Here is a 19,590-nt window from a genome sequence, read left to right on the forward strand (position 1 = left end):
ATTTATATTATAGTTAAATGTGCAGCATTTGGCAGAACACACTACAAATTTCATTGGAAGTTTATTAAAGAAGGATTTATTAAAAACTTGCAACAAAATTAATAAAACAATCTTAAAAAACAGACAATTCATCTCTTTATTTAAAAATAATTAAAATAGCAGCATTAAACTTTAACAAGATTTATGTGTTAGAGGTTAGTCAAGATGAACATTTTCAAGTCAACAGCGGAACATTTTCTACAATTCAATCATCAGATTGACTAGTTGGACATATTGATCGTCTTGGTCTTCAGCTGCAAATCAATCAAGGTTTTCATTTGTCTTTTAAATGCGTCTTCCACAAACATGGACAAGAAGCTGACCATTTCCCTTCAAGAACAAATATGAAGATTTCAGTATTATGTGCTGAAAGAAATACAGTAGTACCGGTGCATTAGGGCGATTGTAGATTAATTATGTCTATCTAGCTATGCTCCTTGGAGGAGTATATTTCTACCCAAAAAAACAGCAATTTTTAGATTAATTTTGCATACTTACAAGAAAAAAAGTAGATATTCTGATGTCAAACGGTTGTAGATTTTCAAAAAAAAAAGATTCCATGATTAAAGACAAATTTTTATGCCTTTAATTACAGAAAACAGTAAATTTTTCTTATGAATTTAAACCTATTCAGAAAATATCTCTTTTTCTTGTAAATATGTGAAATTAATCTTGAAATTTCTGAGATTTTTTGGCAGAAATATACTCCTCGGACGGCCCTAATAGTACACATGAATGTGTAAATGAAAAAGATGTTGCAATATCTCTATTAATTAAATCATTTTAGTTAATAGAATATGGGACAGCAGCTCTATAAACATTGATTTGAGTAAAGTGAAATTCACAGCAACAGCTTAATATTGTTCCACTGATCTAAACTGTGCAACATGAGAGACTTTCAGTGCATTGAGTAAAGCAGGCAGACCCAGTTTATGACCATTTTTAACTCTATCTAATAGTTTACTATTTTAATTAAAACACTATCTATAAACACGGCTAACATAACCTGAGAAACATTTGCTGTGGCTTTTTTAAGATATTGGTAGCCTTACCTGTAAAATTTAAACCTTCCACTCATGCTCAGAAAATGCAAACTTTTAAGTAACAATACCCATGCTTAATTTAATAAATGCTGGACATATAATCCTGTCTTCCCTTTATCACTTTAGGACAGGATTTATTAGCCTTTACAATCCAGACATTTTCAACCTTCTTCCTTCTAAATATTTTGTTCCCGCAGCTTTAAAATCTACCTCACCTTTACAAAATGTGTGCTAAGTGAAATAAACATTTAAATAATTGATTTTGTTAAAAATATTTTTAAACTAAAGAACCACCATATATTCAATTCTAATTTTAGGTCTTAGAACAAAAACATTAGATTTTTTGCAAGAAAGTTTTTGTTTTTTTTACTATATTTAGAAATGATAGGTCCCTTAAAAATAAAATAAAGCACACTTTGCATCTGAATGACATAACAGGACTAAGAAGAAGAAGAAAAAAATAAGCTTACATATTGTGTCATTCTTTATAAAGTCAAAGGAAATGTTTGAAATGCTAAAAAATGCATTTTCTATTGGTTTTTATTTATGTACAACATTTTTGCTTGTTTCTATGTCACTTCATGCATTTTAAGTCATAAAGAGCCACTTTAAAGGGTCTGATGACCTACACCTACAATTGTAGGTGTAGGTGTAGGTCACCTACAATTGTAGGTGTGTACAATTGTGTACAATTGTACACAATTGTACACACAATTGTGTACAATTGTGTGTACATAATTGTACACACAATTATGTGTGTACAGATTTAAAAAACGAATACATTCAGTAGATGGGTAGCATTTTTTCCCTGCAATATCAACTTGGCCTCTTTGTGCTTCACCAATCATACAGTGATACAACTTAAGCAATTACTGCATAAAAATCTTTTTTTTATCTCACAGGATCAATAATCCCATTCAGTAATGTAAAAACTCTTATGCCATTTTTTTCCCCACACAACCAAGGATAATTGGTTGTGTAAAACATTCAGTTTTAGCTCCAAGTAAGTGGCTCTGGTTGTGTGGCTTAATAAGGGCTTACTGAACATGCCTGATCATCTGAAAGAATATCCATCTGAACCAAGTCACAGTTTAGCAAAGCAGCTAAAATTTCATATTTTATAAATGCTAGATAAAATGCCTCAGGTGGTTCTAAAAATACTCCAATATGTATATTGTTTTCCCTTTTTTAATAGGAATAAACTGCAGAGTAAGAGTTTGCTGTTACTCTACTAGACTTTAATGTCACGTAGCATAAACCTTCACAGAGAGCTGCTCTGTACAGTGTGTCGACTGTGTCGTTCATGTCTAAACTGAAATGTGTCCCTTTGAGAAGAAAATAACGGTTAACTTTGATGCCTTAGTTTGGTGCAGTAAAGTAGTAATGAAGCTGACTGTCTTCGAAGCTGTACTCCTGTTTGATGTGCTGAAGCACGCCGCCCTGCTGCAGCCGCGTCCCGTAGAGGACCGCCTCGCCGCGGTCCTGCGCCAAGCCCACCTGCTGAAGCCAATCCACCAGCTCACAGCCGCGGAAACAGTCCAGCATGGTCCTCACACCACACCTGCAAGGCAATGAAGCTTTTAGCTGCTGCTTTTAACAGACACAAAAGGAGCTGCGCGACACAAACACATTCGAGGCACAGTGTGAGAGTCAATATTTAGGGAATATTTTCACAGGTATTTTTAGATAACCTCCAAGAATGTCTTACAAACATAAACCAAGGAGCACATTTATTCAAGATGGATTCTAATCAACTTCAGACCAGGGCAGCGCTCACCTTCTCTTTTTAACAATGTCATGACAACACTGCTGTTTGTGGTATTTGGTAAACTGAAGGCAGGTCATCCTGATGTCATCTGGTAAATCCAGATCCGGTTCTTCTTTTTTCTTCTTTCCAAAACAGCGACTGTATAACCTGAAAAACAGGTGAAAGGATAAAAAAATAAATAAATCTAAGTTCTTAATACAAGATATGTGGTACAATACAGTTCTGATCAGAAGTTTACATACATTCATCATTGGGAAGAATGTCATATTACTTAAATGTTTTTGGTTAAATGAGACAAACATTAAGCTATGCTGAGGTTTCAAACATCCATCAGAGCTGCTTTTAGAGTAGATAAAACAGGCCAAGATGTGAACCTCATTAGAGATGTCTGAAAATTTTAAACCAACCTATTTAAATAAGTTCTAGCATTTCTGATACAAAACAACAACTGGACTGATTCCAGTACACTGTGGACGGCTAAAAGAAGCAGTCATTCACTCATTCATGCACACAATCACACACTGATGGTGGCAAGCTACTAGATAGTAGCCACAGCTGCTCTAGGGCAGAAGCGCTGTACCGGCAGGTTGGCCACCACCATCGCCCCAGGGAAGTGTAGGTAAATTTCTTTAAAAATGTGCATTTATTTGTGTATTTATTACATTACCTCTTCAATGGCAGTAAAATAATATGCTTGTCCAACCCAAAAAGAGCAAAGGAGATAAATCCCTGCCAACAGGAAGAAGGGGTATTATTGCTGTGCTTCTGTGTGGGAGTAAATTTACGTGATTTTGGGACTTCTTTATTCATTAGACTGACCTGTCCGTAGTTTGCTATAGCACAGAAGAACTGAAGCTCCAAGTAGAGTCTCCCATGAAGGTGGTTGTAAAGCAACCACAGACCACTGGAAAGGTTCTGTGGTTAGAAGAACATGAGTTAGGTTATACTCTGCTGATTCATTGGTGGCTCTGGTAAAGATGTGTATCAAATCTTAAAGTAATTTCAGTTGCATGGCATCACTGAAGGCTAGAAACAAAAGCCTTACATTTGAAAACATTTTTTCATTTGACTTCATTTAGATTTTACTTTTTTTAAACTGATGAAAAAACTTCAAACTAATAATCCACTACTTTGTCTTTCACTCATAAATATATGTCATGACACAGAGATCTATGTCTTTGGACCAGTGGCTACAAGGCTGGACAAAGAACTAATGATAAGGATAACAACTAAGGTAAAAAACAAAAAAAATAAAATAAACAGATATTTCCATGTCCAGATGTAGTCATTTGCATGGCATGTATGAGAAAAACTTTTTCTGTTCTAGCGTGGAAATTGCTCAACTTTTCATGGACTTGAACTGTAACCGTGTGCTTTGCTCAAATTAGTCAAAGGTTGTGCTTCTTAGTAACAAACACTCATGAAAAATCACTTTATGGCCGCCGTTGTCATGGTAGAGAATCTATGATATTGTGGGCTCGTTTAGCTTCTAAATTCACTTAAATCCTTGTTAACGTGCGTGTTTGTGGCATCGGGAGCTTTTCAAAATATCAGGAGATTTTAAATAACTGAACTGAAAATAGGATCATGACTGGGTGTTTCAACGAATAAATGATGCAAATTTTATGACAAAGAAATGGTTCAAAAGACATAAAATCCACCATTTTCAATGGGAATTTTACTCTCCAGGCCTAAATCCTAAGGAAAACCTGCAAGAGATTGTAAGAGAGAACCTGGGATGATCTCATTCCTGTAAACAGGTCAAAAGTCTTTCTTTCTAGTCCAACCATGTGAAATATTACAGGAAGAGATCAAGTGCTGGCCTAATAGCAAGGCGGGGGTTTAAAAAGTATTAGCAGGAGGAGAAACTATAACTGTGCCACTACAGATTGTGCAAAAAACAATCATTTGTTAAGGTTGAAACATTTTCTTTTTTTCCTTTCTGAATATAAACACATGAATTAAAGACTGGATTTTCTCTAAAATTTACAGTTTCAGATTATGCTACTGAATTAAAAGAATAATTTATTTTCACTCAGTTTACACATATTTTTCAGGAGAGGCAACAAATTTGTCCACACCTGTATATTTGAAAAATACGTCAGACCTGCTTTAGCTCAAGCTTGTATAAATAATTACATAATTAAATTTCTTGAAACATGTTTTTTTTAGTTATTCTATTATCAGATATATAGGAACTAATAAAACATTTAGCTGAAATACATACAGAAAAATGAGGTGTTCTATTGAGGTTTTAAAACAGGAGTATTTCACTGAGATGAGCTGGAAATTAACCATTAGTTTTTATGGTTTGCCAATGATTGCGGTCTTTTACTCACAGCCAGAAGGAAGACAGTCAGAAGCAGACACAGGAGCACATGACGGACCACTTGTCTGTCTTTCACCTGCTGGTGTTCATCCATCTGAGCAAGGAGACAGTCTGTCGACTCGCAGCCATTCTCACAATGAACTGTAGAGGGCAGCAGCGCACAGAAAATGAATAAACGGCTCATGAGCGAAAGGACTGACGGACCAAATGTGGCTTTACAGTCCTCAAAGCAAAATGTTAAAAACTAAGGAAGTTGATTCGGGTCTGGAACATCCGCAGTGGGGCTTTAGTGAGCTTAAAATATTTGTGCAAGATAGAATGTGTGACAGTCAGCTGTCAGTGGAAATACCTGGGAGGGAGCTTAGGCTGTTGGTCATGTTTGTGCTGATGATCATGTCGGGCATGGGCGTGGCTGGAGCACAGGCACATCTGAAACACTCTGATAGCAACCAAAATGAAGAATGATTCTCTTAATATATATAATTACATTTTGTGTCTGTATTATTTACAGTGGGGTTTCTTGTAATTACATTAATTACATTAACCAACATATCAGAAAGTAATTATAAAGTGGAAGTAGCTGCCTATTTTTCTGCAAATTACATTTGAACATAAGTTTTAAAGACTCGCCAAACATTCTTTGTTTAAGGTCTGAACTGTGTGTTAATGCTTGCTGTCTTTCTGGAAAGTGACCCTCTGAACTGATCTCATGTTTTATGCAGGTTTTCTATCAGGATTGTCTTTAATTTAACTTCATCTATGTTTCAACCAACAGAATACTGTCTGTTGGTATCCTAAAGTATCTTTGTCGTAAAGTATACGACAAATCTATTTGTCGTATACAAGTATACTACAAGAATACTGGTACATTTTATTTAGGAGGTTCAGAGTAATGAGGGCTGAACACAATATCTCTTCATTCCTTCCATATCAGTATTCTAATCTATAATGAAAAGAATAATATAATACATAGAAGGTTGTGGTTGTTTTATGCTAAAATGTGACAGATTTAAGACATAAATATTTTTGCAAGGCAGTATAAGTACAGTTGAACATGATCATGCACTCAGTGGTGAAATAATCTTATGATTCTGCTAAAAATGACTCACATTTTACTTTCTGTTTAAGGGTTTCAAACACACGCAACAGAATGTGTATATTAAAGAAAAAATGCAAAACTGTCCGTAATTGTTTGCCAATGGCAGCTCATTGATAAATCTTAATTGGTATTACTAATTCTTGCCCTTATTGCTAGTACTCAAGTGTTTTAATAACCAACTGCGGATATTTTGGCAAGATAGTTTTTGATACATAAAAGCGAGGCTGCATAATATTAGAAAAACATGACAATGAGACATCATTGTTAAATGTTATTGATTGTGATTAACATGTTTTCCTGTCTGCTCCTTTTTTTCCTATCATAATAATGTACTCAACTGTTTCCTTTAGCTTTCTGGTCTTGGGTTTTCTACATGATTCCTGAAATGTTACAAACTAACAAATATTGCATCAAAAGCAGTCGATAGTGGCTGCAATTTGATAGCTTGTGCAGCTCAACCCGAAAGTAACATGAATACACATGCTGCAAACATCCATGAAAGTAGAGAACTAGACTGCAGAACCATAAAATGGAAGTGAGGTGAAATGACCAGCCTGGTTGTTAGATAATTTGCTTTCCATTTATGGCATGAGAACTGTTTACACCTTTCCAGTCATAGCAATTAATTTTACTGCAGGTGCAATGGCAATAAACGTATTCATTCAACCATTGAAATAATGCTATTTGACAAAAGAAATCAAATCTAAAACATTTTCAGAGTGGAAAGTACCTCCTCCTGTTCCGTTTCCTGGCTCTATGAGAGTCTGAATTTCTGGTTCAACCTCGGTCACCTGATCCTGGTAAGGTTCAAATGAACTTTGTGTGTCTTCATATTCTTCATCTTGCTCCCAACTTCCTCTACTAAGACACACCAAAGAGCCTCCTCCAAGAAGTATACTGAAGCTGACCACTACTGTGGTGCAAATGATCTAAAAAAAAAAAAAAAAAATACAATAAAAAATTTGTCAAAATTTGGAGCTTTGACATTTTACTATGAATAGCAAAAATCATTAGCATTATTCTTGCTTTGTGTGTTTTATACCTGTAGTTTGCCATAGAAGAACAAAGAATCAATAGCGTCAGACCTTTTTTCGCCGAAGATGAGCAGAATAGAAGTTACCAAAGAAGGGATCCTGTAAAACATGAGTTTGTTCACGTAATTAAAATGACAAACAGAAACAGCTCAGCAACACTGCCATAAAACATGGAGCTGTGGCACTGATCTGGATTAAAAACCTGCAGGAAGATTAGAAAACTGAAACAACAGAACACACAGTTAAAAACAGAAATGCAACACCATTAAACTGATACATAAAACCATGAAATGAATTACTTTATCTTGCTTTTTTGCATTTTCTTTACATTTCTTTTTTTTTTTTATTGGATGACTTGGATAATTTTCTCAAACTTTTTTATTTTTGCCACATATTTTTTTGTCTTTTGTGTGTCTGTAAATGTATTTAGATTTGTTTTTAGTATAGTTACCTATACAAATAAGAAACTATGTTTCAGAGGAATAAAAGAAGAGAAAACAATACACAGATAATGGTGTTAATCACTGAAGCAGCCAAAAAGTGATAAATGCATTTTAGCATTAAAACAAATATACGAGCATAGATTAGAGGCTGAGAAAACACAAACTAATACAATACTCTTAGAGAAACCAGATGCTTGTTAAATCAATCCAGGTTATATTTTGAGATATAACCTGTGAATGTTCTGTGAATCAGAGGTGACTCACCCCCAGCCTGCGATGACCAGCGCACCTGGTGCTCCTCTAAGATCCTCATACTTTTTCATAAGCACAATCGAGAGTGCTATTAACCCTAAAACAAAAGACATTTTATTCACAAAAATAACAATCAAATTCAGATTCTGGAGTAGCACCAACTCTACATATGGATAAATGTGTTTGTCAGCTTACCTGGCCACATAAAACTACTGTAGAGTGAAGTAGACAGCAATGTGAAAATGAGGACTTGCGCAACAAAGTTGTCTTCCTTCACCACAAAGTTCCACAGAATCATCCCAATGCAGCTGAACAGCTAGAAAACAAACCACATCACCAAACACACAATTAAAGGTTTTGCTGAAGATAAAAGGTAGTTGGAGCTACAGTTCTTTTTTTCAGACGAAAATACAATTGAAACTAAGACTGCCTGCTTACCTGCGCCAAGAACAGGTTGACTGTAAACATGTGAGGAAGTCTCCTAAACGTTTTGCTTAAAAACATGACAGCAACTGTCCACAGCTGTTGGGAAATAAAAACATTTTAAAATTAGTTACACAAAAAAATTGACTTATTAAACTTTTCTGTTTGCTGAAACTAAACATCAATGCACTTTATAAAAAAAAACGTGGAAAAATTTGACAGCATTTTAAAATTTACAGCAAAAATCCTGAAAATATGACACATGGCTGAATCCCAGTTGACATTGGTTTTTCAAGACAGATTCGACAGTATCTTTTAGAGACATGCCTCTCTAAAATGGAAAGACACGGCCATAAATAGATGATGTCATGTCGGCTGTAAACGTCAGAGAATGAAGAACAAACCGTTTGCCCACTGATTCTTTAAGCAGGAAGGTGGCGGAGATTTGTGAGTTACTATGTGAAGACGGTAGATTTCTGCTCACCCAACATAAACAGCATTTCTGTCTGAAACACCTCTATTTTGTCTCTAAGGAAACAAATAACCATTCATGTTAAAAGGGAGTTTTTCATTTCCACTATTTTTACATATGCATGTGCTACACTATGATAGATTGCTGTTAAGACAATCTGCAATACTTCCTTAGATAGAAACTTTAAAGCACATTTTAAACATGAATTGAACTGTTTGGATCAGCTGGAATGTATGCATGATTGGGATGAATAACATTTTTTGTAAAGTATTTTGAGATGACGTACCTTGAGGTGACGCAAGTACCTATGGCAATATGTAAAAGTGAACTGGCTTGGTACATTGCACTTCAATGCTTAACTACAAAAATTAGATTAAGCTTTTTTCCCCTCAATGCCTGAGCTAAATCAACAAAGGACATGGCAGTGTTTTGACTTCATTTCATCAGCACAAATGCACATTGACACTCCACATGCATAAAAATGGTTGGAAATGATTTTATGGGGTCAAATACCATACTTTTGTACCAAAGATAACTTGATGGTGTCACTATTTTGACAGCTATTGCTTTAGTCCAATTAAATCCTCAGAGGTAAAACTTTCCTAAATGAAATCCGTCAGATTTTTATATTATTTTATTTTTATTTCAAGCAGGCATTCACCACTGTGATAAATTACAGGTACATAGGATCCATCAAAGAGAACTTTATTCCTGGTAGGGTTCTGGTCTATTAGATCTCTAATCTACTGCTTTCTGGTGTTTCTCCTGACTTCCCCCTCTTCACTGGACAAATCATTATAATGGTTGTCACATTCTAACTGGCAGCTTTATTATTATAATGTTCCTCTAGGGTGGCCATTTTGTTATGCACGTTTGCTCAAGTTTAGTGTTACATACATCACTCCTTTGGCTTTAGCATCTGTTTCTTGTGCTGCCTTTCTTACTTGTATAGATTTTTTTTATGTTGGGCCCCTAAATAAAATATCCATCTTGAACCTCAAGCCACAATCCTTCTTTCACAGGGTTGAAAGAAGGATGCATTGTCTTTCAGAAAACAGTGAAGCGGTTTTCCGAAGCCGCTTCACTATTTCAGAGTGAAGCGGTTTCACTCTGCTTTCCATTTATGGCATGAGAATGCAGAACCAGAAGCGGTTAGTTACTGACAGGGCTACATGTTTCTTAAAGTGGCACTGAAAGTGAGAATGAGGAAGCGGGCCTGAGTGAGTGACGAATCAGTGAGGCAACTCATCCTCTGAACAGCTGAGCCTCCCAAAGACAGATGGTTTAGAATTTTAAAACATGAAAAAATAAGATTTTATAAGTATGTATCACTTCCTTTAAAAGAAGCTACTGTGGGCGAGAGAGAGAAATGTAATCCAAACACTAAACTGGGTTGATTTATTAAGCCACGATTGACTGGTAGTTCCAGAAGTTGCCAATCTACTTCTTGGGAGAATAAAAACTAAACAAAGAAACTAAGGAACAATCTGGTGTACAGTCAGTTATGAACGAGTCTGTGCATGTTACACAGTCACTTACCAGAGCCACTAAGCTCACTATGCTTATATTAAAGCTGACACTCTCAAGTGAATTCATCAGACACTGGGGATCCATTAAGTGGATGGTAAGTAGCCAGGCTGAGACATACATTATTGGAGCCGAGAGAAAAGTGCTGATCACCATCCCGGCGGTCACCTGTCACAATGAAAAACATGTTCAGGAAAGTTTTAAAAAGATACATTCCAAGCAAATAAGAAAGTTGAGCTGTAGTTCACTCACAACTTCTAGTTCTGCGTTATAGTAAACAGCATAGATGGCCACGCTTGGTGCAGTGGGGAAGACTCCGTAAAGAAAAGCATAATCTGAGAGGCTGGAGTGGTTCGTAGTATTGCTGCTGTTATCCAAAACATCCACCATATCCTTACAGAGAAGCGGCAATACCAGCCTGGAAGTCCAAAAAAAAAAAGACAAGATATGAAATAGTTAAAAGTGCAAACCGGAGGAACTGAAACACTTAGATAACTGTGGTTAAAATGCAGACATGTAATTCTGAAATGACCTATGGTCTGAGAAGGTGTGAGTCATCTAAACCATTAGCACAAAACACATTGGGAGCACTTAACTTTACTCATCCTCTAACACCATGTATCACTATAATGGCAATACCAAAGCATTTATTAGTAAAAATATCCATAAGGTGCAATGAAATTCCACTCACAGTTTAGCTGTAATGAGCAAAATCAGTGTCACAACAGTGGATCTGGTCAGTTTCCTCAACTGGCCCACCATGGTCAGACCCAAATAGAACAAAGCTGCTCCACCAAAAGAGTTGCCCAAGCCGTCTATGAACTCAGCCATGAAAGCAGGAATTCTCTGGTGCAGGGCAAAGTGGGCGATGATGCCTACAATAACCATGAATACAATGGGGTTCTTCAAGACTTGCAGGAGTACATGTCCCACAATCAACAGTTTTCTCTGCTGGTGGTTTCCCTGATTCTTCCACTTTTGGATCTCGCACAGTGCAAAGCCGACGGGATTTAGGAGCATCAGGGACACGGGTGCAACCAGGTAGATGTACTGGAGGTACTCTGGGTATGTGCTTTGATAGAGGGCTTCAACTGTGGACAGAGATGAAGGCAATAGGGTCAAAGAAAAACAACAAAGACAGGTAAATCTAAGTTCTAATTAGTCAATAGTTTGACTCTAAAATGTTTAAGTGAAATCATTCCAGACACATGCAAGCAGCATTTACGATTAATATTTTTATGAAAATCAGGTTGAGAAATGTAAACCCACTTATTCTGGTAGAAAAAAAGCTAGTTACAGAAACTGTAAATCCTTTAAAAAAATCCATATTGTGCAAATAACATGTAAATATATAAAGCAGTATTTCTTAAAGTGGAGGATATGGATACCTAATCCAGTCAAATGCATTAAAGGCATAAAATTATCTCCCCAATAAATATTTGATGACTTCCATACATTTTTTATGAAATATTTTGTCAGACCAAAAGCTCCAGAGTTATTTCAAAAATATTTAATTACTTGAGCAAATGAAATTGAAGTGGCACTCACTGGCAGCAACACAAAGAGATACTGTATGCAAAATCTTGCTACTTTGACAATTAATTTGAAACAGGTTCATCCTGCTCCAACTGCTAAATTGAGTCACAACCTACAGAAAAGGGGCCAGGCATTTTCTGTTGTTCTATCACATGTGCATTCACTTGTTTCATCTATTAGGTTAGACTACCCTTTGTGGTAACACTTTATTTGACGGGTTGTGAATAAGACTGTCATGACACCATCATAAACATAACATAACACCTGTCATGAACATGAAGGAGTCTTTATGAATATTTATGACTGTTGTCATAAGGTGTCATTTGGTAAATCATGACACTTTAAACACAGAGTTGACATTATTCAAAATGCCTTTGTTATGACAACTTGACATTAACCTGACATTGATCATGATCTGTCATAAATTTGTTATAAAAATATTACCGATTAAGCTTTAAAAATTATGTAGGTAAGAGATAATATTAATGACACTTAATGACATCATCATAACTGTTGCTACTTGTTTCACTTTACTTGAGGCAAGAGTTAATATTAATAACTCTGCTAATATAGCATTTGACACTGTAATAACACTTAATGACATTGTCATAACTGGTGCTACTTGATCCACTTGATGTAAGAGGAATTTTTAATGACTGTTTTTAAAGCTTAATTAAATCTTTATTGTTGGTGCTACTTGTTCTGCTTTATTTCAGGTAGGGAGAAATAATTACTGTTTTGTTAATGTTTTTGGCAGTGTAATAACACTTAATGACATTATTATGACTACTATTGTGACATATTTAGGACATATGATGATCATTGGTTAATGTCAAGTTGTCATAACGAAGACATTTTGAATAATGTAAACTTTGTATTAAAAGTGTCATGATTTACCGAATGACACTTTATAACAACAGTCATAAACATTCATAAAGACTTACTCATGTTCATGACAGGTGTTATGTCATGTTTATAACAGTGTCATGACAGTCTTATTCACACCCCGTCAAATAAAGTGTTACCAACTTTGTTCTTTGCTTAGATTATTTCAGTCAAGGGCTGACTAAAATAACCAGTACTTGATTGTTGTTGTTGAAATTACATCTGTAGAAATGGTGAGAGGTTCATATAAATGGGCTTTCAAGATGCATTTGAACTATTCATTTGTCTAGGTGGAATGATTACATGATAATAAAAAAAACTACAGATGTTGGTTAAGACTAGAATTTGTCTAGTCTATTTGATTCTCTTTAGTTAATATCTAGTTGAAAAGTTGCAAACGTGTAGATGATGGTTTGAGGGGAAGACTTTAAAAGTAGCTTTTCATCTTCATTAGTTCCGCCATTTTGCGAAATGCACCTGTAATGGCAGATAAGCAAACCCAGCATGATGCTGCTAGAGTTACACAATAAAGATTGTGATGAAGGAACAAAAAGAGAGAACATTGTTATTGCAATATTCCGTAATATTATGAGAATTAAAAGTTTCTCTGACATAATGCAGTCCTAAACTCTATTTTAAATAGGGTAGAAAAAATATTGGTAATGCACAAATAGTACCTGATAGGTAAAATTTTGTGTGTTTTAGAGCAGTGTTTCCCAACCCTGTCCTCGAGGCACACTGCTCTGCATGTTTTAGGTATTTCCTTACTTCAGTTCAGCTGATTTCAATTGATGACTGATTAACAGGCGTTTGTTGAACTGCAATCAGTTGAATCAGGCACATTACAGCAGGGAAACCTCTAAAACATGTAGGAAAGTGTGCCTTGAGGACCAGGGTTGGGAAACACTGTTTTAAAGAAATCCACATCAATTTGAATCCCTTCCTCCAAAATTAACACTTTAAAGCACGACTGGAATTTGCAACTGAGCAGTTGGACTTCTGTAGAGAAATTTAAGCTCATATAATATAAAGACTGGGCTATTTGGCCGCAACACTGAAGTATGTTAGAAGCAGTCATGGTGAAGCTTTCAAATATAATACAACTGTTTCACGGTAATGGTGGTAAAATTATGCTGAGGGTATTTTTTCCATATTTTTCAACTTCCCCTCAAATCAACAACCAGACAGTAGCAATCTTCAGCTAGATGTTCCAATTGGAAATTAATACCATTCTGAAAATGCTTGATGAATCAAAATGTGTACTTTTTAAAATGAATCTAAAGTCCCAAAATAATATATGATGCAGATGTTTACACAAAATTACACTTACCTATTGGATAGCCCAAAGCAAAGTCATTGCTTTGGGTTGCAAATATTGAGAAGATGCCAGCCTTACTGTAGCGGCTGTCAGGACTGGACACTATGAGAGTGAGGAAGCAAACGATGCAAAATACAGCCACTTTAGCGATGAGGATCCCCCACAGGAAGGGCCAGATGACGTTTCCAAAGTCCAGTAACACCATGTTCTTAAAAAGGAGGGCAGGGAGAGCAAACTTTGATACAAAGTTGCCCAATCCTTTGGCCTGAGTGGTGGTGATGATGTTGGTCCTTCCTGCTATGTATCCACACAGGATGATCCCAAAGCACTCCAGGAGAGCAGGTAGCAGCCTGTCTATGGACATGGTGGAGGGCACAGCAGGGGGGCTGGGGCTCCCCTCCACGTTGTAGCCGCCTGCTGTCTCCATCCTGTCTCCGTGTGTTTTCTGTCAAAAGTGACCCGTTTTCATGCTAAGTGGAGAAGCTCACCGACCTGACACTGATGGCGGAAGACAGAGAGAGGAGGGCACTTTAAACTTCTGATTTAATTTTAAGATTGCTATTTGGTAACCAAAGAACATATTTTAAATAATTCCTCAAATGTACACCGTAATATCAACAAAATAAAGCGACGTATGAAATATATAACCTAATTTAAGCTGCCATGCCTTTAAAACTATCTACTCTTACCGTTGTAACAGCCGATTTCCCCTCCTGTTTGCCCCATGTGTCGGTTTTAGTTCACTAGAAGCAGCCGTTGAGAGTTAATCTTTAACTGGAGCAACAAAAAGAACAAAATAGAGCTAAATTTCGAAAATAAACAGTCGGGAAAGTGGTTAAGAAACAATTAATCTTGCTTGTTTATGTTCCCTGCTACATTCGGAGTCACTGGTTAACGTCACTGCCTGTGCTTTTCTTAATCTCTGATTTGTCACACAACCCGACCAATCACGTTCATCAGAGAGAGAGAGAAGAGGCGGGGCTTAACGAGCGCAACCTCTCAAGTGTTATCATACTTGGTTATAAAACTAGTGATAACCTGAACTGAAAAAACAACATTGAGTTACAGACCAACACTTTATTAGTAATAAAATAGTCTACAGAGTAGAATATGCAACCCTGCAGTCAACGAGGTTCTCAACTAACCACTGCGTTAGTTAGTTGAGAATTACTTGCAGTACCATATGTACAAGATATGGTACTGCAACCTTTACAGCCTTTACAACCTTTCTATGTTTGCCTTGTTAAAGCACAAGCTTTGATTCAACTGTTTAAATGTATCCACCAGGAAGATAGGGAGAGCTGGAAACAGAGACTGCAGTCAGATGCCATATTTTGGCCAACAATCTTTCTCATTTAACGGGCCTCCGATTTGGAACAATTTGCTACCATTATTCAAACAGTTGGCTAGCCTTAAGACTTGTACATGTTACATTTCACATTGAAACACTTTTGCAAAATTGATGCTGTCTTTTGTTAAAACAATAATCTTTTCAATCACACATTTTTCAGCATATCAAACACTTTTGACACTCTGATGTGGAGAACCTGAAACACATTGAGCTCTTTGACTTTCTTCATGATTACTATCAGTGATTTATGCAGAAGAAACACAAAATTCCACAATTTTCCATAAAGTTGAAAATTATGGAAAACATTTTTCCATTTTGTTTGTGTGTGCTCAATCCTGAAATAACTATAAGATGGCAGACTGTCAACCCTGGTCCCTGAAGACCCTTGAAGACCAGGGTTGGAAAACATTGGTCTAAGTCAAACTCCGGCAGCTGCTGCAGTGCCTAAAAAAGGAAGTGGTGAAGTGGAAGACAAAAGAAGAAGTGTCAAAGCTGTAAATAACATTTTGAAAGAGAGTCAGAAAATAATTTCATAACAAGAGGGAAGAAATGTGGCAACGACTTGACAAAGCAACTGCTACATCATCCTTCATTTAATCCTCTGTGCCAAATGTTATGAGCTGTTTAGGAACCATCTTGTTGATGCTAAAATACTATTTGAAGTCTGTCAAAGTATCTTATCACATATTTATGGTCTTTGATCAAGCCAAATATAAATTAATAGATAATTGGCTTAATTAATGTTTTTATGACAGGTTTCGACTAATAAAGTGGCAAGAGATTTAAAAAGCTGGTTATTTACTTGCTAAACTGTCTATTATATGCTGCACTGTCTTGCAACATTGAGTTTATAACATTTTTCTGCTACATGACTCTAGGTCAAATATAAGGGTTTAACCCAGAAGCAAACAAACCAACAAAAAAATGAAGTCATGCAAAAACGGAACAAAAAAAGTACAATCAATATTGAGGTCTGTTTTAAAGATTGAAAAAAAATCTGTCTTGTAAGCAATATGTAGAAACATGTAAGCAATGAAGAACTTCTTTGGACTTCTACAAAGCTGTGTAGCTGAGTCAGTCAATATGCATAGTGTAGATGGGGGCCTGCAACTTGTGACTCCAAAGCTGCATATAGCTATGTGTAGATCTTCCCTATAATCTTTGAATATATACCTGTATATACCCTTTCTTTAAAAAAAAATACAACTTATTAAATATCAACAATATCTAAGAAGAACCAAAATGTCAAGAAAAAAAAAAAAAACAAGGCAGGGGCAATTGACAGGAACCGCAGATATTTTATTTGTTTATTCAATTGTTTTTCAAGTGACGAGAGTAGCATAACAAAAGTTATAGAACAAATAGAAGAGAAAAACAGAACAAAGCAACGCATCTGTTCTGTAGGCTGCCACTAGATGGCAGAATAATACAGAAAATATGACTGCAAAGCTTCAAGAAATCAAAATTGCATTAAATTGTACCTTTGCCTCTTCTTTCCTTCTATCTCCTTGTTGCTTTCGTCTAACATTAATCTTTTCTGTCACAAACTGAACATGTGGTTCAGAACATAGAAAATTTGACCGAGTTTTTTTTTTTCTGGTATTGAAATGGAAAGTATACATGTCAGCAGTATTTCATGATTGTGTAAGGCTACTACATGATCATAAAATAACTTTTTAAAAGTATATATTGAAATGTGTAATAAATGGATATAATAAACAGATTCCATTTTCTGAATTGAATTATTGAAATAAATAAAAATAATAATGACGTTCAGAATATTAAGCTCCACTTGTATGCAGTTACACAACAGGAGATAAATGGTTGTTTCCAAGCGAAAGGTTCATATTAAAGAGGAAGCAGAAAGGAATTGCTAAGCTGATTTCAAAGTCCTCCTTTTAGCTGACAACGGTCTTTATCAGTAATTTATTGTCGTTTTGTGATATGTTTAAACAAAGATAGTAGACATACTATTATCTAATTTTTAGAAGGTTCCGATGTTTATATATTAAATACACATGGGGAGATCATAGCAGATTTACATTAAAAAGTAAAAAAATATTGTAAATATTTTAAATCATATTTCTTTTTCTAAGAAAATGTGGAGATCTGAGGATATTGCAGGAGATGTCTCTGAATTGCCAAAAAGGGGGAGCTGTTTCTTTTTCTCGCATCCAATCATAAATAAATAGATAAACCCTCTACAATTAACACACCAAAATCAGTGCTTTGCTTATCACATAGGCAAATTATAATTAGAAGGTAAATAGTCCATTTTAATTTATAAGCTCTAAAATAATAAATGACTGACTTATTTTGGCAAATTACACAGAAGTGTTTTGTTCATGTTGTTTTTTGTTTTGCTGTTATCCCATTGAGATCATCTTCTTGAGCTGGTTTCTCCTCCACACGTTCCTGTCAGCAGCCATATCAGAGACTGGGATCGAGTGATGTATTATACATTAAAGCTAAGGCCTGCTTTCAGACATGACAGCGCGGAGGGACACTGGGTAATGAGGCAGGCCTTATACAATGGGAACACTGCCAGATGTGCACATAAGCTGGGAAGTTACTGCAGCAGCAGATGCAGGGGCAGTTAGTCTGATAAACAGGATTAAATACAAGGATCAGCCAAATGTACAGTTGGTAATTAAAACAAAACCTAGAAAATAAGGGTAAGTTCTCATTGTATCTAGCAGTATTCAACATTGGAGAACATTTTCATGATTACTGACAAAAGTCGAGAGAAAACACTAAAAGACAGATTTGGATTATAAATAAAAACACTTAAAGTGGCTCATGTTTTCTATATTTTCAATCAGTTAAAACAGCTCTCATTTCAGTAATTATATGACGGATCATGCAGAGGAAAGCTGCTCAGGTCTGAAAAGACTTTTCTCATCCTCTTCACTCACTGTTTAAGTCATTGCCATCTGGCAGAAAACTTACAGCACTACCAGCAGGGATGTGCACAGATATACACAGGTGGCTACAGCACCTTACAAAAATCATTTTAAGCTTTATTTTTCATAAGCATACCCCACTTTTAACTTGTTCAGTTTATAGCTTATGATTATAAATTTCAGTCAGACTAAAGTTTGGGTTTTCATCAACTTCAAACTACAATCATCAAAATTCACAAAAATAAATCCTTAAAATACATCACCGTGCATGTTATAAATATATATAACATATGAGTGAGACCTGCATATTGCACAGATTTATTAGACATACAAATCAAGGCAGTAGTTCTCCTTTCAGCAGGAGCTGTGAACCTGTTCAGTGTTCCTCTTCATATGAAGCAACAAAGACAATAAAAGACCACAGCTGAGTAAAAACAAAGTTTCATGTTGATGAAATGAGATGTAATTATTACACCAAAGAGCTTCACCGCCACTGGATTTTCACTCTTCTGTTTTAACCTATTTATCAAAAGCTGGATTAAGCATAATGTTTACAAACATGCATGGCTCAGACTGACAGCAAGAAAGTGATTATATATGGATTAAGTTGTTTTGTAGGACTGGTGAGATTATATAGTCCAGACCAAAAAAAAAGTCTAGAGTTGCGTAGGAAAAGCATCTCAATTATTTCCTAATAGGTCCTCAGAAGTACAGGTGTGTTGCAATTAAGCAGTAATTTGGTCTCAAGAACAATTTTGAAGCCACATTTGGCACTCCAGGCAGAAACTCATCAACAAGAGCAACGATAACCTAAATGTTAATGCAAAGAGACATCAGTGCCTGAGGACCAGAGGGAGAGTACAAGTTGTTGATGCAAAGCAGTAAATCGTCAGAGGCAGCATATGGCGGGTTGCTGGTGACGATGGGGGTTTTCAACACAGACAGGACGAATTTAGCAATCTGAGCTACATACATATACACATACATACTTGTTGTTTATAAAGGTTACGATCTGCAGGCCACATGAAGCTGATGAAAATGAAAACAATAAGCTTTGAGAGAAAAGTTGACATGATCTGGATTAAATGTAGCCTGACAGCATGCTTCTTGTGGAGAACCAGGTCTGGTCATCAAATGTCAAATGATAGGACTGAGATCCTTCTGATGC

At 35.9% G+C, this 19,590-nt stretch overlaps 1 protein-coding gene across 1 annotated transcript; it reads right to left on the reverse strand.

The window, feature by feature from the left end:
- Nucleotides 1-60: 60 nt before the first annotated feature.
- gpr155a (G protein-coupled receptor 155a) lies at nucleotides 61-15,076 on the reverse strand. The gene is made up of 16 exons (XM_032568802.1): nucleotides 14,858-15,076; nucleotides 14,181-14,666; nucleotides 11,121-11,520; nucleotides 10,682-10,847; nucleotides 10,442-10,597; nucleotides 8,446-8,529; nucleotides 8,203-8,323; nucleotides 8,020-8,104; nucleotides 7,321-7,411; nucleotides 7,009-7,207; nucleotides 5,529-5,618; nucleotides 5,190-5,320; nucleotides 3,670-3,765; nucleotides 3,518-3,579; nucleotides 2,860-2,997; nucleotides 61-2,643 (listed from the first exon to the last, which is right to left on the reverse strand). The coding sequence occupies exons 2-16, from the start codon at nucleotides 14,593-14,595 to the stop codon at nucleotides 2,442-2,444; spliced, it is 2,436 nt and encodes an 811-aa protein (XP_032424693.1). The 5' UTR covers nucleotides 14,596-14,666; nucleotides 14,858-15,076; the 3' UTR covers nucleotides 61-2,441.
- Between the last annotated feature and the right edge of the window lie 4,514 nt (nucleotides 15,077-19,590).

Source organism: Xiphophorus hellerii, chromosome 7 (genome assembly GCF_003331165.1).
Source record: "Xiphophorus hellerii strain 12219 chromosome 7, Xiphophorus_hellerii-4.1, whole genome shotgun sequence".
Taxonomy (NCBI): Eukaryota; Metazoa; Chordata; class Actinopteri; order Cyprinodontiformes; family Poeciliidae; genus Xiphophorus; species Xiphophorus hellerii.